Source organism: Nyctibius grandis, chromosome 27, assembly GCF_013368605.1.
Source record: "Nyctibius grandis isolate bNycGra1 chromosome 27, bNycGra1.pri, whole genome shotgun sequence".
NCBI lineage: Eukaryota > Metazoa > Chordata > Aves > Nyctibiiformes > Nyctibiidae > Nyctibius > Nyctibius grandis.
The window spans coordinates 724,874-750,290 of record NC_090684.1 but is presented as its reverse complement, the minus strand read 5'-3'; the positions used below and the strand labels follow the sequence as shown (position 1 = coordinate 750,290).

The 25,417-nt window shown below is 48.1% G+C and overlaps 1 protein-coding gene across 4 annotated transcripts; it reads left to right on the top strand.

Annotated features, from left to right (window-relative positions):
* Nucleotides 1-3,055: 3,055 nt before the first annotated feature.
* CTTNBP2NL (CTTNBP2 N-terminal like) lies at nucleotides 3,056-24,012 on the top strand. 4 transcript variants are annotated; one of them, XM_068419257.1, is made up of 5 exons: nucleotides 3,056-3,112; nucleotides 7,692-7,799; nucleotides 16,509-16,739; nucleotides 19,015-19,122; nucleotides 19,933-24,012. In XM_068419257.1, exons 2-5 carry the CDS (start codon nucleotides 7,701-7,703, stop codon nucleotides 21,412-21,414), a joined length of 1,920 nt encoding a protein of 639 aa, XP_068275358.1. In that variant the 5' UTR covers nucleotides 3,056-3,112; nucleotides 7,692-7,700; the 3' UTR covers nucleotides 21,415-24,012. The 4 variants fall into 4 exon arrangements, with proteins under 4 accessions (XP_068275358.1, XP_068275360.1, XP_068275359.1 ...); XM_068419259.1 differs by having other exon boundaries at nucleotides 3,082-3,140; XM_068419258.1 differs by lacking the exon at nucleotides 3,056-3,112 and adding an exon at nucleotides 3,803-3,952.
* Nucleotides 24,013-25,417: the final 1,405 nt, after the last annotated feature.

Below are 25,417 nucleotides of genomic sequence, written 5' to 3'. Positions count from 1 at the left end.
TACCTCCCCGGGAGGCAGGGCTGGCTCTTTTCCCAGATGGATTCTTGCTCCGACAGCGTCACAAACGTGACAGATGTGCTTCTTTCTAATTGTTTGTATTTGTGGTTTATCTCTCTTGCCTGTGGTACTTCAGGAGAAATCTCCTCTCTCCTACATTGTGCTCCCTCCTCTTTGGCATCTGAAGCTTTTTTGGTCGTTAATGTTCTCCAGCACACCACGAGCCTGCACCGTGCTGGCAGAGGGTGGCTGTGCCCCAGCCCATGTCCTCCTCTGGGCTCCCTGCAGAGCCAAGACCTCCCGCTCCCACCCCTCGGCCCCGCTGGACCCCTGCCCCAGCCAGCCCGCAGCCCCCTGCACAGCTCTTACTGCTCGCTCCTGTCTTTGACCCGTGTCACACGCTATGAACAGATGCCAGCAAACCAGAACCTCCTGCACGTGCTCATGCTTATCCCGACATCTGGGCAGGTACTGTGGTGGTTGTATCTGCCCTCACCTTGGCACCTCTCTGCAGTTCCCTGCCATCACAAATCCATACCACACGCACTCCCAGGCAGGTATCTCATTTTTCTGCCCGTATCTGACACACCTGGCACTCAGCTGCATGCTAAAAATAATAAACAAGAAGAAGGTGGCCAACAGCCTGGAGAGAGATGTCTGCCAGACCTGAAAGGCCTCCTCCTCCTGTGCAGCTGATTTATTTCCCCACAAATGCAGACCAGTGGGCAACTCAATATATTTTTTCTGCAGGGGCATATGGGCTTTTCTAAGAAATGTTTTTTTCCCTCGTGTATTAATTTGCTGGGTTTCAAGGCTACAATTGTTCTGTTTGCCCTCCCTGAGACCACCAAGGACGTTTAGGACTCTCAGTCCCTGCAGATGTTTGCTCTTCAGCTGGGCCAGGTCCATCGAATGTCCTCACCAAGCCCCAGAACAGAGCAGCTTTTGGTGCCAGATGTTCCCTGATGTAACTCATGCATCTGTGACCTTTATGTGCTCAATTCATCACCAGCCAGCCATCAGCCTCATGCACAGCTCCTTCTGCACAAAGGTCTCCTTTCTCCTCTGCTCCCCAGAGTGGGGTCGGGCAGCAGCAGGGAAGTTTGCAGCAGCATCAGAGCAGAAATGACCAGCCAGCAGCCGTTATCGCGCAGATAACCTGTGTCGGCCTGGAGACACAGACCTCGCTGGTTTCAGAGGCGAACATCAATGACGTTTTAGCTCTGGTTTGTGGGATTTGGAAAAAACACTTCCAGAGCGGCAGCTCTCGACAAGCCCAAGCTCCGCTCAGCCCTTCCCCGGCCGTGCGGCGCCGCGGACACCGGGGGGAGCTGCAGCCACGCCGGAGGGCGCCGGGCCCGCACCCCCGGGCTCCTGCGAGCAGGAACCTTGGTACGAGCTGCTGCCAGTCATGTACGTGATGAAAGGACATCTGCCCTCAAACCATATTCTAAGGATAAAAGAAGAGACAACAGTTGAAAAGCAGAGAGCCGGGAGAAGCACAGCACGAGAGAATGGTAATCATAATTAGAGGTCTTAACGTACCCGCTGCTTGGCAGTGCCACAGGGCACTCACAGCCTAGCACAGCTCAGGAGAGGTAACCCGCGTGCATTTTTCCCCCCAGGGCTCTGAGATTGCTAGACCAGAGGCACTGCAAAAGTTCCAGTATTTACCAAGGCTGGGAAATAATGCTCAGGCAACCCTGTCTAGACAAAACCATCGTGTTCTGAACATACAAGACAGGAGACTGCCGTGGTTAGAGGTGAGGTTTATTGCTGGCATCGCCACTGTGTAAAGTCCTGTCGCTATGCGACACTAGTTTTTGCAGTGGATTCAGAAATTTCTACTTCAGAAGCTGCTGGTTCCACAGCACGTCACCATCCGACAGCGCGGGCCCTGTGCTGCAGCAGCGTGCGAACCCCGCGCTCCCCCGCCGTCGGGCTCCTAGCGCTGGGAAAGGCCATTAAAAACTGTTATCAGCTCTTCAGCACTGAGCGCATCAGCAGTGCCGGGCACAGCTCGCAGGACGGTCAGAGACACAATGATTTGCCACGTTCTCTACAGAAAGGGCTCGTTCTCATTTCAGCTGCCGCGCCGGCTTAGCAGAGTGCTGGGTAAGCAACTCCGACAGCAAAAAACCTGCTGCCCTCAACAGTGTCAGCTGCCCGGCAGCGGCCCCGCTCCGGCTGAGGCACCCGCGGGTGACATTCCCTCCAGCAACAGTCTCCAACACATTCTGGGCTCTTTCCTCAGCTGACAGCAGGTATATAAATATAAATACATCGAGCACCTCTGCGCAGTGCCTGCTTCTGCCATGGCAGCGTCGCTCAGTGCTTGCTAAAGATCATCAGGGGAAAGTTGTGACAGCGAGTGAGGTGCCCGCACCGAGGCCTGCCCAGGTGAGTCACCGCGGAGCGGGGCGCGTGGGAACACCCCTTCGCACAGGGAACAGCAGCCCTGGAAACACCCCTGGGCAAAACCTTAGTGACAGCCAGGCCCAGGTCAGGCCGGGGCGCTGTGAGGGGCGCAGGCCCGGGAGGTGCTGAGGGCCGCAGGCCTGCCCCGGGCCGGGTGCTGGGAGGGGCGCAGGCCTGCCCCGGGCAGAGGGCCCCCTCCAGCCCGGCCTCAGCCGTCGGAGGGCCACCGCCCCTCTCCCAGCTCCGGGCTCCGCGGGGCTCCCGCCCGCTGAGGCCTCACAGTCGCCGCCCGGGCCCGGGGCTCGGGCCGGCGCCACGGCGCGGGGGCGGTGGCTCGGGCGGTGGCAGCGGGCCCCGCCCACAGGCCGAGGCGGCCCCGCCCTGCCCGCCCGCGGCGGAAGTGACGCGCCAATCACGGCCGCCCGCTCGCTCCGCCGCCGCCGCCGCGAACAAAAGGGATTTTCAGCCCGCGCCCCGCCCTCCTCGCCCCGCTTCCGCCGCCTGATTGGCTGCCGCCGCCGCCGCCGGCCGGCCCCCGCCCTCGCCCCGCCTCCCCCGCGGCGGATTGGGCCGCGGGCGCGCCCGGCGGCGGCTCTGATTGGCGGCTGCGCCGTCCCTCAGCAGGCGGGCGCGAAGGGGCGGGGCGGCTGGATGGGGAGCGGAGCGGCGCGGTAGCGGCGGCGGCGGCGCGGGCCAGGTCGGTGGGGCGGGGGACGCGGACCCCGGTACGGCGGCAGGCGGGCTCGCTCGCTCGGTGCGGCCCGGCGCGGCGCTGCCCCTGCGGGTGGGCAGCGGCAGGTGCGGGGCGGCCCGGCCCGGCCCGGCCCCGGGCCCGGCCCGCGGCTGAGGGGGGCTGAGAGGGGCGGTGGCGGGGCCGGACCGGACCGGGCCGGGCCGGGCCCTGCTGCGGGCGGGGGCGGCCACAGACGCTACCGGGGGGCGTGGAGGTCGGGGAGCGCGGGGACCGGGGGGCGTTACCGGGAGCTCGGCGTCGCCGCGACCGTCGGGGCCGGGGCTGGGCTGGGCCGGGCCGGGCCTGGCGGGTGGGCGCTGCGCGGGACGAGGTGGGGCGAAGCCGGCGTGGGTGGCTGCCCCCGGGACCCGCGGCCCCGCTGCCGCTCGCTCCGCACCGCCCCGTCCCGTCCGCTGCCCCGTCCGCGACCGGCGCGCTCCGGCGCGGGGTTTCCCTTTGTTCGCCGCGGTGGTACCGGCCCGTGGCAGCTCGGGAGTCACCGGCCGAGCGCAGCCCGAGCCCGGCCTCCGCCCCCCGCCCGGGACCGCCGGTGCAGGTGCCCCCGGGCAGCGCCTTGGCTCCCGCTGCCTGGAGCGCACGGGCTGAAGGAGCCCCTTACCCGGGGTGACCCCGGGGTGTGCCCGGCCCTGGGCACGGCCGCGCTCCGGTGCCTGGGCTGTGGGCGGCCGGGGCAGGAGGGGGCGAGGCCCGGCTAGTGGGATTGTGTCCCGGGTCGGGGATGTGCTGCCCCTGTCCCGGCCCCCCTGGCCGCCTGCCCCCGGTCTCTGCAGGCTGGAGACCGAGGTGATTGTTTTCATTTTCTTCCGAGGAGCAACAGTTGCCGCCCGGTGATTGATTGTTCAAGGGCTTTAGCAATGTTTTGAACATGAGTTTTATGTGTTTGCTTCATCCGTGTAGTACTTCCAGGAATAATGGGGTGAGGGGGATTTGGGGGTAGGTGTCCTTTCTCCTTTTAGCTCTGAGACACAGAGGTGGGGGGTTTAAACACTGCTCGTTTTAACCTAGTTCTCTACAGTTCTGATGCAATGCCAGCGAGCATTGGGGATGCACAATTATGAAGCGTGTGTTAGCTTTTTATTATATAAACATATCATGTAATTATTTTAACAACTCAAGCATCATGCTACACATGCAGCAGCACTTTTAAAAACTTGCCTATCAAGAGTTTACAGACTGCTCATTTAGGTTCTCGTATGAATGTTCTCATGATTACACGACTGCCCGTGCTAGCTCCTGGAAAATACCAGTTCCTCTTCAGGGACAGGAAAAAAAATGAAGCTGATTCAGGATTATAGACACAGAGGCGTTGTCGCATTGGTGTAGCTGTAACCATGGCTTATGAGAGGGAAGGAAGTACCCTCCTTCAGAGGGGAAAAGGAACGACAAGCTGTGTTCTTCACAATTCTTTTTAAAAAGTAGAAGAGTTTTGAGCCAAGTGCTTGCAGAGTGTCTTGAAACTTCCACTTGACAAACCCCCCTGGCTGTACCCTGGGCTGTGCGCTCCAGCCGCTCCTTGGTTAGTGCCCGCTGCGCAGCGACTCAAACCTTCGCTGAAGCTGGTGGGTGAAGTTCTTCTGCGGTGGCAACGTTGGTTAACGCGGTTTGTGCTTCTGTGTGTGTGAGCCCAAGCGAAATGTAACCTCTAATGGTTTCATAATCATCGTAGCGTGATTCAGTGCACGGAGGAGCTGCCACGGTCTAGGAGCTTATCTCTTGTTCCTGAAGTGGCACATGCCAAAGATAACTTACCCCGGTTTGTTAGCTTACATGGTTGTATGTATGCTTAAGCTGGTCTTGATACTTACTTTCAGCTAAAAATAAGAGTTTTCTCTCTTTCCAGGGTAGGTGTGAGTCTGCTGAGGAGACTCTTCAATGGTCCATAGCATAGCTAAAAGGAAGTTTGCCTTTAGGCAAGCAGTGCGTAGTTATCTTTGTTTATGCTCTGAACTCTTGCTTGTTGTCCAAAAATGGTGGTATATCTCAGACTCAGGGAAAATATTTATACCATCAGACTAAATAATGAAGTCCTTGTGGTTTGTGATCTGTGTGATTGCACTGGTCAGGATAGTTCACTGAAGGCAGAGGGGTAATATGCCCTGGGTATTTCTAGATCTTGTTTCAAATGCTGTGAAACTCTATCTCTTGGTTAAAGGTTTTGGTATAATGGGTCAGGTTCCCCAGCTGACGAGTGCAGATCTGTTTGGCTGAATGAGACTGTTTGCAAGGGGGAGAACTGGGCAATTGGGTAGGGTTGGTGTGATCTTTTATTAAGATGTGGGACGAGGAAGGCACAGGGACCTGTAACTGGAAAGCAGCCTTGGGAAGGTCAGCTCAGGAGCCTGTGACGCTGGAGGGCTGGGAGGGATTCGGGTTTGGATAGGGGAGGAGGAGCTTAGATATGTGCTTATTAGCTCTTTGATCCAGAGATGTTTCTTGTTCCTGTAAAATAATAATGTAAAATGAATAGGGCTTTTTTCCCTTTCTCAGCTCCCTAGCATTGCGTGGCCCTAAAAGGGAGCGCTGGGGGTTGTCACAGATCCAGCACAACAGGTATCTGCCAGGTGTGCTCTGATGCATTGAAAAGTTCCCTGTAAATCAGTGCAGAATACAAGTGCAATTTAGTGGGGTTTTTTAGGGCAGTGGCTTTATTTGTAGCATCTGCTGAGCCTGTCGCCTCAGCAGCGTGGGATTAACCTGTGCAAACAGAGCAGTTAAAGGTCTTATGTGGCAGCAGGTTGCACACAAGGAAGCTGAGGCTGTACGCTTGCATATCTTTAGTGTTACCTGTTGTTGTTGCATAAATGAGTGCTGTGCAAACTGGCTCCTGCTCTTTATTTCTCTAAGTGTTTTTACCCATATTTTTTAGGACAGGGCTTGTTTATGTTATTAAGCTGATTAAAGACTACAGCATGGAGGCATGTTAAGAATAGCATGACTTAATTTCTATAACACTGTGAAGTACAGGTCACAATGGGAGTATTTAGAATATAGAATAGAAACGATCACTGTCCAGACTAATAGCTTGAAAATATCAAACTGCGCTTGCCAGCTGTCCTTGGAGCGTGCTGTTCAGAGCTAATGGAGAGATGCAGCTGCATACATGCAACGCTGACAGATCCGTGTGTCCAGGCAAGCTGGTTTTGCAGCAGCCGCGATACCCCAGACAGTCGTGGTCACTGCCCCTGGAGGTGCCTTGAGCAGCCCGTGCCAACGGTAGGGCTGGCTAGAAACTTCTGTGAGAAACTGCTGCTTTATGGGGTTTCATGTAAACCGCCCCGTGAAGCAAGAACGTGGCTGCATGATGAGAAACTTGCCTGCGTAGCAGAGGGGGCATGAGGCAGATTTGTGATTTCTGTCACTGTATGAAGGCTACCTGCTCCTCTCTGTAAGCAGAGCTTTCTGTTCCCAGCAACTGGAAAACTGCTTTGGCATAAACAAGCCAGAACTTGCATTTGTGCGTAATTCTCCAAGGCGCAGTTATGCAAATCAGCTGTAAAGTAGCAGTGACTTCACAAAATTAGAGTTCAGTTGAATGTTTTAGCTGGGTAGACTTCTCTAGTAAAGGTTATTAGCCTTTTATCACTTGCTGGTGAAGTGGTGTTTGGTATCTCCGAGTAGCTTCTTCATGCTGTAGCATTTCCTGATCGACACGGAGAGTGGCAAAAGGTGGATGTGACTTGGACTGGAGAAAGCACATTTGATTGTTGTGCGAAGCACAAGACTGGATTGTCATCAGGTGTATTTGCATCAGAGACAAGGATTTAGTCTGTGAAATGATTGCCACTTTGTTAACAAAATAATATAATAAAGAGGGTTGTTACTAGGCAATGTTAAGTCTATCAGCAAAGATGCAGGGGGAGAAAAAGCTGTTTGTATGTATAGTTCAGATGGTGGATCTTTGTTCTTATGTAGGCAGTAAAATTATATTTAATAAGTGATGGTGATATTGAAACAGTTTGAAAGGATAGTAATTAAATGTGTGTTTTTTGTGGCATTGATTTTTGTAAAGTGGTTTGGGGCTGTTCCATCAGTAACGCATAGTGGCATCCCTCGGAAGCGTGTCGTAGCAGAGATGCTCACTGTACCGTTCGGTTTGTGTAGGTGGCCCGGTTTGGACCACATTCCTCACAGCTCCTCAGTCTTGTTTCAGTGCTGTTTGCAGCTGGGTGATCCAGATGTGTAATTTACAGTAGTATGGCTTTTAAATATCCATGTTTTTCCCTCTCCTGTTAACTTTGGCTACTTCTTGGTGCGTATTGTGCTGTCGTGTTGGCCCCTACACCATCTGGGTGTGCATATGTTCACGACCCTTTGGGAAAAGGTGAAAAATGCATCTTCTGCAACTGGACTTGAAAGTTGAAGAGAAAATGTTCGCCTTGTGTGTTCTCCCCTTCCCTCCCTGGGGCAATTTGCAGTGCAAAAAGCTGGAAGCTGAATTTAAATGGAGATTGTGTCATAGCTTAGAATACTGATTATAATGTACAAAGAAATACCTGATAAACTATGTTCCATTTTTTTTCAGATTTTCAGGATGAATCTGGAAAAACTCAGCAAACCAGAACTACTGACGCTGTTTAGCATTCTTGAGGGAGAATTAGAAGCAAGAGATCTTGTCATAGAAGCCTTAAAGGTATGTTGTAAGTACCACGATAAGAGACAAAAATAACAACAGTACTACTGTAGGTTCTACAGAGTGCTCACATCCGAGGTGAAGTTCAGAGGCAAAGATTTATTACTGTTTCAGAATCCCATCTTACTATCAGCAGTATTAGATAATAAATGCTGTATATCATTCCACATCTTGGAATTCATTATTGAAAGCTGGCTGCAAGAGGCATGTCGATGTTGATGTTATGCGTGTGCTGTCAGACTTCCCGTGTTGCTTTTGTTCTCCTTTAGGAAGGAGGGCTTTTTAAAGCAGAACCTCTCCTCGCCAGGAGGGATCACAGATCAGCCTTTTTGTCACAGTAACGTCACACTAAGAAAAGCGTCCGTGGCTTTGTGTTGCACTAAGCCAGTATAAGCTGGCACCGCTGCCGAGAGCAGCAGACCTGTGTGCTCAGCGACTTATTTTTCCCTTTGCTAGCACAAGCGTTAATGTGACCTTCCAGTGAAGCAGATAGCAGCTCAAACTAACCCCTCAAAAAGATTTCAACCCGTGAGAGCAGCTGACGTCGTGGTTGTGTGAGCGCTTGTGATGGGACAAGGCAGGGTGGTGCTGGGGCAGGCGGGACCTCCTCTTGCAGGGACAGCTCGCGCTGCAGGATGGCCGTGGCTGCAGCGGTGTTAGTGTGTGTGGTGGTAGCTCTGTGCCTCTGCCTCCCTTGCCAGGGCAGCGTGGGCTGCGGTGCTCTGTGCACAGTTTGGAGTGTTAATGTTGAGCCTAGAAAATGCTTTTTAAGTGTGTACTCCGTGTGTAATGCTGCTGCTTTTTGAAGGATGCTTAGTTGACGCTTAGCCTCAGTAAGGTGGAAAAAAATAGTAGTATAATTGATGGAAAGGGTCAATTTTTGAAGAAATGAGTTGTGACAGGGTTGAATATTGAAGGCTTTTTCAGGCTGACCTGTCACTGCTCATAACATTTAAACTTTCAGCTATTGCAGAAGAGGAATGGCAGCTTGCAGGCCTGAGCACTGCAGGGAGCTGGTTTTCCAGCAACAGCCTCTGTAGCTTGGTTCCAAATACAAACACCTTTGGGGGAGACGGAGAGAGATCCTCCTCCAAAACAGCCGGGGTGCTTATGTGGTTACTGTTAATTGGTTTTGCATTTAGACAATCTTTTTCTTTTGGAGGAACATTGTTACCCTCTCAGCACTATCGATGGGGTGGAAGGCTTGGCTCCTGTCTTGGAACAGACTTGCAAATTTCTCCTCTGTCCTGGGATCAGTCTTCTAATTCCGTGTGGTCAGAACGTGTGACCGAAGCAAGCATCACTTCAGTATTGTGGTGTGAAATGCCTGTCATGGAGCACAGGGACCGAAGGGAAGGAAAGCTGCAGCTCCATTCCAAAGGCTTTTTATCATGTACCTTCCGATAGCATGAAGCAATTATCTTTTCTGTTGAAATTTAACCTGCAGTTCCCTCTTGCACGAGGAGATGAATATAGTTAGAATACCCTTTGATGTAATTTGTCAAGTCCTCATGACTGAGAAGAAATTAAATGAAGTTGTAACCTATACTTGATAATTACGTAGTATAAAATACCAAGCTAATCAAAGGTCACTGCTTTTTTCCCCCTCTTCTGTAAGGGATACTCTGTAATGTTTCATCCTGAGAATGCGAGGAAAGCTGAAGGTAGCAGGCAAAGGGCAGGTCTCCAGCTGTGCATTACTCGGGTCCAAAAGACGTGTTCAATTATGCCACAGCTCCAGCCCGGCTTCCTGCTGGCAGAGGGCTACGTTGCCCTTCTGATGTGTGAAAGGAAAAAAAGTCACGTAACTACTTAATCTGGTGGCTGGACAGCGTTTCAGAAGCAGAAAACTCCTGGCCTCGCTTTGTCCGTTTATTTGGAATATACAGTGAGAGAAATGCTGGCCGTACTGTGCTTTTTGTTTGCTGATAGTAACTGTGGTAACAGCTTTGCAGTGCTTCACCAGCTGAAATGGTTTTATTGTGTGTGACTGTAATTAAAGGAAAACCCACCTTGCTAATCTGTTTACTCACGTTTTGATACATGTAAAAATGCTGCCCTGAGGAAAAAGCCTTCTAAGGCCGAATTGAAGATTGAAACTTTGAGAGGATTTAGTTTGACTTGCAGGTATTGGGCAAATTGAGCTGGGTTGAAGCGCCCAGGGCTGGTGGGAGCGTTGGTGGTTGCGCGCAGAGAGGAGCCATCCGGGCTCGCAGCCCTCCCCGGTTCCCTGGGCGTTACGAGCAGTGTACGCTGCCTCTGCAGCTGGACTTCTTTGGAGGTGTGATAGTTTTTCCCTGAAAGTAGGTTCCTGTCTGCTACATAGATCTCGATGTTCCCCTCAGAACAGGCCTTAAGTCTCACTTCTTATTGTGCTCCTTTTCCTGTAGTTGTGATGACATTGGAATCAGCCAGAAAAACAGATGCTGTCAGCGAGTTGCATCACACTAAGGGCTGGATTCTCGGTCCTGCTTGGCGTGTGGAAAGGATTGCATGTGTGAACCACAGGTTGGCCGTCTGAAACAGCACACTGTGACTGGGAACAATTCAATATTTAACTGGGTCTCCATCGCTATGTTGGAGCACTTTGTTCCCTGCCCTCTGTTCTTTAAGTGAGAATTTTCCATACATTAGAAATGAAGTTCTGTTTACTTTTAGGAAACAGCTTTCTGGCTTATTCTTTTATGTTAATAAGGCCTTAGGCAATTTACACTGGAATAGAAACTATCTATTTTGTGTCAATGACTGGGAGCTGGTGTTCATTGCTTTGCTTCTGAATTCAGTGATTCACTCTGTAAAGCAGTATTAATGCATTGCAAAATTAAGTGTTCATTTGTCAGTGGATTTAGAAATTAAGTGTACAGTGCAGTCTCAAAACTAAAAGTCTACTCTTGTTTAAATAAAAAAAAAAGTTCAGTAATATAAAACCTTACTGCAGATGCCAGTAAATCTTTCACAGATGGGGCAAAATGGGCTTTTGCATCACTCACAAAGCAGCCTGGATCTAGCAGTGTTCCCACGGGCGCTGTCCTGCTGGAATGCAGGCTTTTCTTACAGCTTTTCTTGCAAGTTTGGGGAACTTTTTGTTTATTTCTCCCTTGAAGCAGCACAGTTTGCCTGTATCTTTTGCAAGCCTGATTCTCTGCACCTTCTCAGTACCCAGGTAGGTGCTGAACGAGGAGCAGAGGTGTGGGAATGACTCCAGCTGGGAATTTCAGCCGTCCGGGTGTCACCAGGCACCAGAAGTTGCAGTTTTGTGCTGCTTGATGTTTCCTAAGAAAATGTCTTAAGATTTTTCGAAGCTGATAACAGCTGTTATATGGGCAAGTCTGGGTAACTCTCGTTTATCTGGTTTGTTCGCTTGATATAATGATGGCAATTAAGGCAGATACTGTATTTGAGCAATATAATTTCTGCTGTGTGGATCTCTGCTAGGCATTGCTTCAGAGCTGGAGCTCAAAGGAAGATGGAGCTGGAGCTCAAAGGCGGACTCGGAATCCCACTCCAGCATTTTGACATTTATTTTTGTGCAAAGCAAGTGGTCCCCACCCCCGTTTCCCTTCTCTGTCAGTGCTGCTGTGACTTCAGCTTGTCTTTGTTCTCAATCTGTGTCTGGGAAGAGAAGCTAATAAGGAAGTTCAAGGCAGTAAGAAGCTATTTAAAGATTATACCCTTCCCTGCAACATAAAGGGGGAACTTCTGTGCAAATTATTACTGGAGAACTGCGCACACAGTAGCTATGGTTAATTAACAGTGTGTTTGTGTTGTGCTGAGGGTTAAAACCTAAACTCTAAAATTACAGGCAAGAGTAACATTCTACTTTGTGTCTAAAAAAATACTTGAAACAAGTCTTGGAAATTCCCCGTTTGATGTTCCAGTAAAACAAGTTGTAAAGATTGTTGAAGACAGAGAGAAAATGCTGTCTCATAAACAAGGTTTCAGTAAAAGGAAATCTTGTATTAAAAAAAAATTACACAAGTAGATTATGGGAAACATTCATCCCAAAACAGTCTAGAAATCCCAAGAGGAAACAGTAGCTTTTCCCTGACAAAGTGAAGCCTTTGCTTTGCCTGCCTGCACGGGAAACATCTCTTCAGTTGTGTCAGACATTGCTTCTGCTCCATAAAATCAGAATTACCTCTTTTCAAACGGACTTGCAGTGGTCAATTACCCTCACTTGAGCTAAAAGCCAGCCAGTTTAAAGTGGTACCCGCTCTGCATAGGCCTGGTTCTTCTGATGGTCAGGAGTTTTATTTTTAAGAGTAGTTAACGTGCATAGCTGCTTCCTTTTTAAAGAGCAGCCCAAGCTTAAATGTTATCTTTTTTCCTGTTGGGGAGGGCAATTTAATAGTCTTCAAAATAGCTGAACAGTCCGTTTAGTTGCTTCTGGAGTTGGAAGGTTTTGATAGGAAATTCATAAGTCTGCGTATTTGAGATGATACAGGTGGAGGTACTAAATCAGAAGATCTTCTAAGGGCAGAGGGTTGCATCTTATTTCAAAGCACATTTGATGTTGTTAGAATATGTATGTCATCTCTGGTTTTCCAGATTAAATTTTCAGTTCCTAAGTTAACAATGCTTTTTGTAACCTTATTTCCTTATTATTGAAGCTTGATTTCCTGTGGATTTGTGTGTTTTAATAGGTTGGTACTGGGATCTGAGGTCTAAGTTGATTTTTCCACTAATAGAATATTTCTCTTCCATCGTCAAGTTGCTTCTTTTTTGAAAGTTGAACAGAAACTATTTAAGACTGAATTCCAGTTCAGACAGGACAAAATCAAAACTATTGGAGATGTTTATCTGCGACCTCCAGTGACAGCAGAAGTGGAGCTGAAGAGTTGCCTCAGTGAGGAGCATAAGCCATGGGAGAAGTCACTCATGTGTGTGACCGTTCAATATTTGTATAAAATAACCTGTGTAGATTTTTGCGCTGTGACTTAAATAATCGGGACAGCTCTTCCAAAATTTACCGACAGAGGTGGCTGCTCAGTGGGACCCATAGCACAGAGGGGTCACAGGCAGCACCCTGAAAACCCATATTTGCATTTCCAAGTGCATGGTGGCCCAAATGCCCAAGCACTGGATTTGTTTCTGTAAACTAGATGTGGTCGGTATAGGATGACCTGTTTAAGACTTTATTCCTAGTCTAGACAACTTTAATTAAACGTTTATACTCTGCTGGCTACTAAAGAAGAATAGCTGGACTTGAGAAAGCTGTTAATGTTATGATAGCCTCATCTGTTTGTCATGCTAGTTCAGGAAAATACTTAATTGCTCAGAGTAGCACAGAACTGCTTGTTCTGTCCCAGACAGGAAATAAACCACACGTTAAATCCGAGAGAGTTCAGAGCCCGGTGCTGCGAGGAGCAGAGGGAAAACGTGGCTTTTGTTAGACCTTCAGTACTGGCAAGAAATCAGAGGTTATAGGTAGTGGGTGTGACCTCCATCCTGGGTCTTTAAGCTCTTATTAGAAAGAAGTTGCCCAGAAGTAAACTTTTCAAACGCCCCCCGTTTGCTGACGCTGTTAAAGCACCAGTGCCCTTCCGAAGGGTTTCTGCCGTGCTGCTGGGTGACTGGGGTGGGTTGGGTGTAAGGGAAGAGCAGCCCGTCTGTCAAAGCAGTCAGGCCAGCTGGATGAACATCCCAATTTGTATTTACAGACTATTTAATGCTTGAGTCACTTAGAAATTCCCTACACGCTTGTAGTGAGGTTTGGTTGAGTCATTTTTATAAATCCTTCAGAACAACTGAAGACTCCCTGCCCCTCAAAACAAAAAAAAAAGCCTGTAGTTTTTCCTGTGATTCATTAAACCAGGGGCAGCTCATTATCCAGGGCCACCCTCCCATTTCCAGGGCTGATCTTTTCCTTCCTCTTCTTTTTATTAATGTAAAGTTAGAACAATATCTTAAGCTCTGATCAAAGGTATCCACTGTTCCTGGTGGATATTACCAATAAAGAGGGAGGGGTATTTGTGAGGGTGAGCTGTTCCTCTGTATTGGTTTACTGCAGGAGTTAAAATACAACTCCAAACCAGTGTCCTAGGACAAGTGTCCCTAACTGGGTTTAGGCATTGAGAAGACATGGAAAGAGAAGTATTTTGTTTTGGGTTTTTTTATGCCTCTTGTCAAGGTAATGCATACACTTCTCCCTTTGAGAGCAGAGATTGACTTTCATTAAATTTTTTTATGCTAATCACATGGTCACATCTTAGAATATAGGCAGGACCAGAAAATCATATCACTGTTTGAGTAAAGCAAAGCTTTATTGTTTATCTCTCAGTCCTCTGACCTATAAAGCTCAGTTACAGCAGTTTGCTTTTCCATTTCAAGAGTGTCTGTACCAGCTGGGGTGTGGGGTGGTGTCTGGAGCACCAGTACTGCTCTGGTGTGCTCGAGGGAAGCATTTGCATTTTCGGTACAGTTTACTGGGACGTCAGAAAATGGCCATTCCAATAAATACAGCTTCTAAGTTTTAGTCAAGCTCAGCCTTTCCTATCTAAAGGATGTCCTTAACCGGTCCCATAAGGACTGGGTAACAGCCAGTGCAGCTGGTATCCTAACTTTCCTCTGTAGGTCACACGGTGCTTTGCTAGTTAAACACGCTGAAGTATGCTTTAAATTAAGCTGCTTTAAAGGTGATGCCCCCTTTGGTGAAAGGTCCTGGGGCTCTTGCATTTCAGAGTAGGTACCTGGTGCAGAGGAAAGCCCACATCTCCCTCTATGGCCTCGCTAAGAACGTGCCTATGTAGAACAGTACATAATCATTTATATGGTCTAGAGAAGTTAAGGTATGAATTATCTTGTAAGGATGGGTTACCATGGCTGTAACGAATCTAGAAGAATCAAATTTAAACCTCCGATTTGGAAGGTATCCTTTCTTGTCAGGGTGCATCAGCTGCGCTGTGCACGGGACTGTGCTGTCAGTGATACACCCTGGAAAGAAACTCCATCACAGGTTCTTCCCAAATGCACAGCCTTTAGCCATGACCTTTACAGCTGGGATCGGTGATGAAAGGTCTTGGAGCCAAGATAGGTCAGCTCTGAGGGCCCTTTAGAATCTAGGTCTGTGTTCCCTCTCATGTCTTTTGTTGTGTGGATGTCTGTTTTCATATGGTTTCTTATCATGGTGGTAAACATGTAGATAATATTGTAATATCTGTGTGTTTATGAAATTTTGTTTTGCTTTTTAGAACTCCACAGCAGTCATTCAGTAGGATAAGGCTATTGCTATCTCAACAAACAGATTTCCAGCTGGAATGGCTGAGCCTAAATGTTGTAGATGTAAAGCCTAGTACGTGTGAGTTTCCTTAATTCTTATGTGTCACCAAAAGAAAACTAATCCTTCCTATCTTGCTTCTTGAGAAACTAAACTTTGTTTAGTCTGGATGAGAATATTAAGGATTTTATTAACAATTTACAGATTTATCGGCTATTGTGAGAATAAAGCTCTTTAATTGCTCAACATGAAATTCTTTGATGGTGACATAATCAAGACAACCACACAAGTGCTCTTCCACCGAAAGGACAGTAAATGATTAAATCTTTGGTTGAGCAAGGATTGAGATTTACCTCCGCTCCTTTGGCACAGTTGTGGAACGAGAGTCGTGGACACAGGCAGCAGGTAGCTGTGGTACGAGGGTGTTAGCAGGCCGCGGACGTTGTGGAGATGCTGTGTTTTTAAGCAAGGCTTTCCTTTGCTTCTGGTTTGTTTGGGGCCACTTGGCTAAAGACACTGTTCAGCTGGAGGGACAGTGAGAAATTAATTGAGCACATGCTTCATATAACCCCCCAACACACACTTTTCAGACTGCATGTCAATAGTATTTGCTTGTGTTTAAGAAAAGACTGGACATGGCACTTAGTGCCCTGGTCTAGTTGCCAGGGTGGTGTCAGGGCAATGGTTGGACTCGATGATCCCAGAGGGCTCTTCCAACCTCATTGATGCTGGGATTCTGTGTTCCAGCTGTGGAAATGCAAGTGGGTTTTGCCAGTTTTTTCAAGACACAAGTATCTTACCTGGGGAGCGGGTGTCTTCTGGGAGCAGTTGTGAAGCAGGGGGACATCCAGCTGGGCGGTGCTGATTCAGCCTGCGAGGGCTGGACTCGCTTGCATATATTTGATCCTTCTAGATTTTATTGTCTTTTTTAGTGGGTGACCATCAATTTTTGGCCATTTTAAATGTATTAATGAGGGGGTTTATTAGCTGAAACCTTAAATGTTAACAGTTTAAAAATCCCTTCTGATGATAGAAGGATTCCTGTCCTCACCATACATTTAACTTTTCATAGTCTTAACTTACTTGATCAGAGTCTGCCATTAGAGGAGCAGTATGTGCCCCTAGTATGTGAAAAAACGTGATGTTTGTCCCCTTGTTGGTGTGATCAGAAATGACAAGGTCCAGACGGGCTTTGGAGGCCACGCAGGTGGCATGGGCTGCACTGCTCTTCAGCAGGGAGGTCACCTCACCGGTTTGTCTCATGAATTTCTGACTCTTTCTTGTCTGTTAACCAGGGACCTTCAACAGGACACGCTTGTGTTTTTTCCTGTCTGGATGCTCTTATAGCAGATAACAGGATATGAATCAGACTGTGTTGACATCTCTTTATCTCTGAGTGGAAAACTGGGAAGAGGAATATTAACTAGAAATTCTTCTTTAGCTGGTTTTCTATTTTAAGTATATCGAAATGCAAATTTGTTTTTGTATTGCAGGCGCAGCATAGAGACACGTTCATTGAAGAACGCTATGGGAAGTACAACATCAGTGATCCATTAATGGCTTTGCAGAGAGATTTTGAGACCCTGAAAGAGGGAAATCATGGTGAAAAGCAACCAGTATGCTCCAATCCGTTATCTGTGTTGAAAGTGGTGATGAAACATTGCAAGAATATGCAGGAAAGAATGTTATCCCAACTAGCTGCTGCGGAAAGCAGGCACAGAAAGGTGAGTTTTGCTTCAAATAAGCCATGCAGAAGTTAACTTGTTATCAAAACACAACTATTAACTTCAGCAAAAACGCTTAAATGCCTTGAGTTTTGGTAACTGAAAGGGCTTTGTACCTTTATTTAAACTTCTCACTCAATACAATGCAACTGATAAGCTTATTAATTGTAATTCCAAAATTTGAAATATATTCATGATGTTTTTGTTAGGACACACAAAAAAGGAACTAGCTTATTCGCAGGTGGGAGGTGTAGTGCTTACCAAAGTGTAAGAAAGGATTTCTGGAAGATTGAATTCTCAGCAGACTCAGTGATTGTTGAAGAGCTGGTACCAGGTACTTCGGGGAGTGCACGTCCTTGTGCTTCCCTAAGAAAGTATGGCATGACCAAAACTATTTTTCATGCTATTTGGCCTCTTTAATAAAGCACTTATTATTCTTCATATGTGGCTTTAACATATATTGACACCAGTGAAGTGCTTGGTCCATGTGTCAAACTGCACCTCCACGGAGCTTTGCTCCCCTGGCGTACCATGGTTTTCTAGAGGAGCGTAAAGCTGCACACGAGCCTGAAAGCAAGAGTCCACTGAACTTGGCTTCTTGGAGTCTTGCTACAACATGCTCTCTTTATGTTACTAGTTAGCTTTTGGAAAAAAAAAACCCACGTTTACCTGTTTGTTTTGTCCTACAGTAAATTTAAACAAGTCAAAAGTATTAAAGTGTTTGTCCCTGCTGTGTAGTCAGGGCACAGAATCATTGCCCGAGAGTACATCGCTGGAATGTGTGACTGGGAGGAGCTCTCTGGAGCGTCCCTGCAGTCCCCTGCATTGCAGCACTGTATCTTAACCTCTTCACATACTGCTTTTCCATCATAAAAAATAGCTGGGATTTTTGCTTTTACTTGAGTCAGTGGCAGACTGTGAGGAGGTGCCGTTACACTGGTGTCCAGGAGCAAGCTTTTACAGTGTCAGATCTAGGTGTACTTTGGCTAGTGCCTGGGCCTGGGCCAATACCATCCTCTGTTCTTTCAGGTACGTCACTCTCGCTGTGATTGAAACTTACTAGTCGCGTACAAAGTTCTCAAATACAAGTAGTCACATTCTGCTTCTAATCAAAAGGTTCGAAGTTGAAACCTCTGTTTCATTGCTCGTTAGCATGTGGGTTAAAGTTTATTTTCCCATAATCTGTTTTGATGGAGATAAGACAGAGCAAGTTCCTCTCAGTCTGTGACTAATCTGAAGCATTTCTGTTGCAGAAACCTTACTATGACATAAGCAACCAGCCAGCTTCACTTTTGCATCGCAGACACTGTGCGTAGGGTGGGCAGCTGGGGGTATCTTCAGCCAAGTATCTGGCTAAATCAGGCTATTAAAATCAGATATATTTTCCCCTTCTCCTTCTGTCCTTCCTGTCTCCTTCTGTAAAAAGGTTCCTTGTGTACTTAAAGGTATTTAAGTGTTGTTTGGAAGGTTAAATTTCAGGAAGACCGAGGAGCTGCTAAATTCATGGTGAGCATGTGTTGGGAGAGCCTAGAGGTTTTATGGTGAGATACGGCAGAGTCTCTTGGGAAGTTTGTATTCTGGCTTTTTGGTTGAGTTAATAGAATTTCAATTATTCATGTAATTCAGCGTTAAAGCTGAAGGAGCTCCTTAACTGGGTCCTTATGGCAAGCAGTTTCATTTCAAGAGCTCATCTTGTTCTTAAGTGGAAGAACAAATTAATGTTCTTTAAAATAAACTTTGCACTGCAGTCCTCAAATCTCCTGTGAGAAACTGGGGGAGAAGCCTGTGTGCAAATTACCACTGAAATGGAAGCGAGCATCGTCTTATAAGTGTGAGTGCCCCGTGTCTCCTGGATGCAGGGGCTCTGTGCTGCTGCCTCTGCTCCTGCTGGGGCTTACGTTAATGGTCCTGCCAGGAAACACTGGTGAGGGCACTGTACAACCAGGGATGGATAACGTGAGCTTCTCTAGGCTGTTCTGCAGTCTGGAGGAAAAGCATGCAATTTAGCTATTTAATAATAAAATGAAGAGATATCCAGCGTGATGTTTTCCTGGCTTCTTTCACAAACTGACTCAGCTATACCAAATAACAACGTAGTATTGTAACTTGTCCAAAAGCTGCTTTTATGTGATTTTTTTGAGTTGAATATGGATGCCTGGGGCTGCAGGGGTTGCTCTCCTTTGTCGTTTGGCCTTGGACTGCGTGTGAAGGCGCTGATCTCTCCCTGCTTGTTAAGCGTCCCTGGGCATCAAAGTGAGCGATGGTTGTTTGGCAGGTGATCCTGGACCTGGAGGAGGAGCGGCAGCGGCACGCCCAGGACACGGCAGAGGGGGACGATGTCACCTACATGCTGGAGAAGGAGCGGGAGCGGCTCACCCAGCAGGTACGCCTGGGGAGCTGGTAATGACCCAGCCCACAGGAACCGCAGGCTCCTGGGTGGTGAACGCCGCGGTGATGTCTGATTGCACCTTCGTGTTGAAAGAGTCGTAGGGACCTCCCTCCTCTGTAAGGTGCTCCTGGCTGTTATCATTTCAATATGCAAAACAACCTTAATTTTTCGGGCTGTTCTGGTAGCTGAGCAGTGCTAAAAGCTATTAATAGGCGATCAGATGCTTTAAAATCCCACTTCAGCCTGAAATCTTAGTTTTCTCAAGGACAGGGCTGCACTTACGATTGATAGGGCTCTCTAGTACTCAAAATTCAGAGTAAGTCATGAAAGATCTCCTGGGGGGCTTATTCAGAGATGATAATAAATATTTAAGCTACTGTTTTCTGTTACTCGAGCGCTGTAGACTTCATTAAACATACATAACACATCAGCATTTTAAAGTCTAAATGCCTTTAAAAGGCAAACCGACAAAGTAGAAAATGAGGTGGAAGGAAGCTTTGCTCCCGAGCGCCTGTTCAATCAGTGCATGGCAGACGGGGTGTATATCTCACTAAAGGTCAATTGAATTTCATACATGATGTAACTACTAGTAAGTAATAATTCTTAATACGTGCCACCTGAGTCACACAAGACCGTCTTGCAGATAGCTGGGGCAAGAACCTCTTTCTTAGCCATTTGCCATCTTTTACCGGGGAATTTCTCCAAGATGCTTAGTAACCCCATTCCCTTTTGGGGCATTATACTTCATTTACTTTCAGGAGGTTTTGTGGTTCCCTTACAGTATTTTTTGTTCTTATCTTCCAGTTGGAGTTTGAAAAATCCCAAGTGAAAAAGTTTGAAAAAGAACAGAAGAAGCTGTCAAGCCAGTTGGAGGAGGAGAGGGCACGCCACAAGCAGCTGTCCTCCATGCTTGTAGTGGAGTGCAAGAAAGCCACTGCCAAAGCAGCTGAAGAGGGGCAGAAGACAGCAGAATTGAGCTTGAAATTGGAGAAAGAGAAGAGTAAGGTGAGTAAACTGGAAGAGGAGCTGGCGTCCAAGAGGAAGCGGGGTTTACAGATGGAAGCACAAGTAGAAAAGCAGCTCTCAGAGTTTGACATTGAAAGAGAACAGCTGAAAGCCAAGCTGAACAGAGAAGAAAACCGTACAAAAGCACTCAAAGAAGAGGTGGAATGTCTGAAGAAAGCCCTGAAAGAGCTGGAGGCGTCTTGCCAGGAGCACAGCCCTCCCGAGCCTCTGCAGCCAAGCCCCTCGGTGGTGTCCAGAGGTGTTGCAACTGACAGTCCCACCGTGAAGTCTGTGTCTTGCCAGACAGAGTGTCTGCAGGCAGACCGAGCGAATCCTGCCAGCACAAGCAAAGCTGTACATACCACGTTTCCCAGCCCTACTACACCTACTCATTCCTATGCAAAATCCAATGGTCACTGTGATACGGACGTGCAGACGGGTAGTGAGCTACTGCAGACAAATGCAGCAGAGAACCAAGTTCAAAAGGAGAAACCTGCTGGTGCAGCCCCAGAAAACGCAGCTGAGAATGGAAGTTCTCCTGTAAGAACAGAGTCACCAGTGCATCTGATGTCCCAGCTCCCTTCTGGTGGGGTCTCCCTGTCTCCCAGCAGCACAGCTGCCTCCTCTCTAACACCTTCTCCCTGCTCCTCACCAGTTCTGAGCAAACGCTTAGTGGGAGCTTCGGCCAGCAGCCCTGGTTACCAGTCATCCTACCAGGTGGGGATCAATCAACGTTTCCATGCAGCTCGGCACAAGTTTCAGTCTCAAGCTGAACAGGACCATCAGTCAAGTGGTCTGCAGAGCCCACCATCACGGGATCTGTCTCCTACTCTAGCAGATAACTCTGCTGCCAAGCAGCTGGCCCGCAATACAGTCACTCAGGTCCTTTCCAGATTTACCAGCCAGCAGGGACCTATTAAACCTGTCTCCCCTAACAGCTCACCCTTTGGCACGGACTATCGAAATCTGGCAAATCCCGTGAGCCCCAAAAACGAATCTGGTCACTCTCCAGGCCCTGGCAAGGTTTCCAGTCCGCTAAGCCCCTTGTCTCCTGGAATTAAGTCACCAACCATTCCTAGAGCAGAAAGAGGGAACCCTCCACCCATTCCTCCAAAGAAACCCGGCCTCGCTCAGTCACCCGCTGCTCCTGCTCCGCTGACCAAAGCCTCTTCCCAGGCGTCCTCTCTGGGTGCCCCCATGGACGTGGCCAGTAGCTGCTCTAACAACGCCGTAGTGTCAAATGGCAAAGACATTGAGATACTCCTGCCAACCAGCAGCTAGTCTCCAGAAAATGTGAATGTGACATTCCATGGCTTAGCGTCCTACAGCTAAGACACTGTTTTTCCGCTCCATGTTATTTATTTCCATAGTAGCAGATTCTGTCTGTATAAAGCATTTAGTATATTTTTTTTTTCTTTTTTAATAGGTAGGAAAATATTTTTGTTTATGGAGAAACCTTAACTACAGCTATACAGTAGCCTCAAACTGTCTCCTGGCAACAGCCAAATCATTAGAGATAACAAGAACCATAATCACGTGGTGGGACCTAACTATCAAACTCTAATGGGACTGAAATGCTACTTTTAAATTATGCAGAAATAACTTTTGCAGACTTTTTACTCCAGATGAACATTTTATAAAAAGTGCCTGAACTAAGCCTGCAATACGAATGTGATTCTCTGAAAAAGGTGAGGAGGGCGACCATCGAGCTGCAGAAACAAATCCCTCTGTGAGGCATGGATGTTGAAACCAACACTGGTTTTCTTTTTAATTCTTTCCATTTGCTACAGTAAGTTAGCAAATGTGCTACAAATTCTGTGAGGTGACCACCAGACTGATGCAGCCAGCCACGCTTTGTCCTTCAGGACGTAGGTCCTAGCCATTGGAGGAAGCACACGTAAGTTTCTTGGGGTAAAATTTAGCCATGATCCAATCCAGATTACTTTTCTCTCGGTGTTCACCGTCCGTGTAGTCCTTTTTGCTTTCCTGTAGCACATCCTGCAGAGACGCCTGTGTGCTTTAGATGGCTGAACTCTGGTGTGTCACCTTGCATTTTCAAGCATTCTACTGTTGTGTGTAGAACTTCTGAGAAAAGGATCTTGCTGTTACTTGACAAAGATCTTGCTATTACTTGAAAAAAATCACTAGTCCATATGATACAGGTTTTTTTGCAACAGTAACATGGGATCTTCTGCTATAAACAAAAGCAGTAATTTTGTTCCTCATCTGTATCAGTTGTGTCTGACCTGGATTTTACTCACTAGTTAGCGATGGGATCTCGTTGGCTTTCCTTGGCTGCAAATACGGAACCAGATCATCACTGTCCTGTGTAATTGAATATGTGTGTATGGGGGTAAGTAGTTTCACACACATAGATACTAAATACACAATGTATTAGGAGAATCTTTATTATTGAGGTTCTGCTTAATATGAAGAAAATGTGGGAATTCATTGAGATTAAAAAAAAAATCACTTAGCAATTGCCTATGTTTGAGGCAAATCAAGTGCATGAACAAGTATTTGGGCCCAAGAGGGGAAAAGCAGGTGATTGCTGTGCAGAGACTCCCAGTCGTGGCTGCAGCCCTGCTGCGTGTGCTGCCCGGCGTCCGGCACAGCGCGGGTGGTTTTCTGAGTCACTGCGGCGAGAAAAACGAAACACACCCCAGATGAGGGGCAGAGGCTGAGCGCAGAGCCCCGAGTTAATTATCTCGGGTGTTGTATCTGAACCGATCCTAAATTTAGAACCTGGACTCGCTGCTCGGTGTCAGGCACCGCTCAGCGTTTCCCTCCGCAGCAGAGTCACATTTACGCAGAGCACAGCTTCCCACTGCCAGAGACGCCTTCTCCTTTGTCATTTTTCAATATTTAATTAGACAAAACACATCCGCCTTTACTGTAGGCAAGGTGCCTGCGGCAGCAGGAGGATGCGCTGCTGTACGTGACCCGATAGGTTCCTTCGAGCTTTGAGTCTCCTTTTGTAGGACATCAGAGCTCTCGTGCCGCTTTGAGGCGGCTCTTGTCTGAGGTGACCCTGCTGTTCTCTCCACGCAGCCACGGCAGGCGTTTAGACTAGAACAAGAGGTTTTTACAGACCTTTTAGTAGCCTTTTCAATTGTGTTACACGCCATTGTTCCTGATGCAGCGGAACAGGCTGTGTATAACAGCGGGGAGACAGAGGCAGCTGAGAGATAATGGGCAGTGACTCTCGTGGAAGCACGTTTATTACTTTTTTATCTTTTAAGTATCCACAGCAGATTTTTCCTCTTGATGAGAGGAATTCTAAAAACTGATGGGCAGATGGATTTTGGCCCGTGTGTCACTTCCAATTCGAAAGTGGGGCTTTTGTAGACACTGCTTTAACGTGTTTCTTTGCTTTTACATTAATCTAAATGGTATTATCCCCTTTCTTTATCGATAGCTCTAGAGAGAGAGAGAGAGAGATGCTATGATGAAGTCTCTTAGGAAATGCACTGAGTACTGTTTCTTCTAAAATATAATATGGGAAGGGGTATGCAAAAGAATGTATTTTTGCTAGTAGCCTATCTTCTGAGAGAAACTAAGCACAAGATACTAAAATGGATCCAACTAATTCAGTAAGACATTTAGAGTTAGTATTTAACTGTTGATGTAGATTCTGTGTGGAAGCAACTAAATATTTCTTCTATAATTCACACCTGTTATAAGCAGACATTGTTGCAGAGTTTGTCACTGGCTAATGGAGTATAATGAAGTGCAAAATGTACACACTAGTATTAATTCATTAACACTTGTAAATTTGTAAAGCCAAATGTACCAAGCTGAAGTCTCTAATCATTTTTATAGCTGATGGCATTAAACATGTTAAACATTCATATTATCAATAAAGGATTTTATTTTTAAGATGTGCAAACTGCTTAAGAAAATGTTTGAAGTTGGGACTGTGTGTGGACTGAGGCTGCCTGGCAGGAACCAGGCCAGGGGGTGATGGCCGGGCATTTGTGTGGAAACTGAAGCTTTTGTGTACGCTCTGAAATGGCAGGAGAAAGCAAATTTCTTTGGAGCACAGTGGATAATGAGCAGTTGTGGCTGGCCGCAGGCCGGGCTCTGTTGCCCGTGGAGCTGGCGGGGCCGTCGCGCGGGAGGTTCGTGGCACGGCGCGCTCCGGGCAGCTGCGCTTTGGGCATTGAAGTAAAAACAATTTCCCTAGAGTACCTCTTTGCCCCAGTATTACGATATTAAACTAATGATGCTTTGGGGGTATCATACTAATAAACGCTTTGGTTTTTTGGGAAGCAGGAGTATGGTGCCCTGCTGATTTTTTTTCAAGCAGGATACAGAATTTCACACGGAAATTCCCTCAGCAGGGTCAGCACTGCTCTGCCTGGGGGGAGCAGGGCTCGGGTATGTCACAGGGCACAGCTGGGGGGATCCCAATCCAGAAGAGGCACTGGCTACGGAAAAGTCCCTTTTGCCCAGGATGCAGCATGTCCATGGGAGGAGCCAGTATGTTTCTTTGCTGGGGACTCTTCCAGGTGTCCCCAGCCCAGCCGCAGGAAAGAGTTGTTTGGTTCCCTAGTATGTACCTCAAGAGTGACCTGATTTTCTTATCTCTACGTCAGTTCAGTTGAACAGGTTTTGCAACACCCTGGGAAGAAGCTCTTTGTTCATCTCTTCAGGCCCAGTGACACTTTGGAGGAGTGCCACCTGAGTGATGGCACCTGCCCCAGCGCAGCTGCAAGCAGTAGCCACCGACCAAGCGCTGCTCCCTCCCCGAAACCATCGTCTCCCTGACCCGAAGCCGAGGAGCCGTGCCCAGGCAGGAATCGGAACCGGTGTGTGCCTCAGCCGCAGCCCTGGTTGCTTTTTATAGCAGCAGAGGTGGAAGGGCCATGCCCATGTCTGGAATGCCTACAAACCCTGTGTAAACACCACCGTAGTGGGTTCCTCTTTCCCTCCGATACGCCGTGCAGTGTACGGTGAGTAAGTGCGTTACTCCGAGCTGCAGCTGTGGGTGAGGTTCAAGCCCATTTATAGCACGACGAGCCGAACCAGCCCCGGGTCCCTCCTCACTCAGAGGGTGAGTCAGGGCCACAAACAAGGCACCCATTCACCCCCCGAAACCGGTGCGGGCGAGCTCTGCCTGGAGGGGACGTGGGGCTGGTGTGCGGGGCTGGGTGCTGGGTGCGTGCGTGGGGGGCAAAGAGGGGCCGGGTGGGTGTCGGACCCCTCTCCTCCCTGCAGCTCACGGGCTCTACTCCGCAGCCCCCCGCAGCCGCGCTGCGCTGTCCCCTCTGCTCCCCGCCTG

Excerpts from the sequence above, each read along its gene's own strand:
- CTTNBP2NL (XM_068419257.1), top strand. The coding sequence starts at position 7,701 with ATGAATCTGGAAAAACTCAGCAAACCAGAACTACTGACGCTGTTTAGC. Across the intron at positions 16,740-19,014 it reads CGGAAAGCAGGCACAGAAAG|GTGATCCTGGACCTGGAGGA; the intron begins GTGAGTTTTGCT and ends GTTGTTTGGCAG. Across the intron at positions 19,123-19,932 it reads GGGAGCGGCTCACCCAGCAG|TTGGAGTTTGAAAAATCCCA; the intron begins GTACGCCTGGGG and ends CTTATCTTCCAG.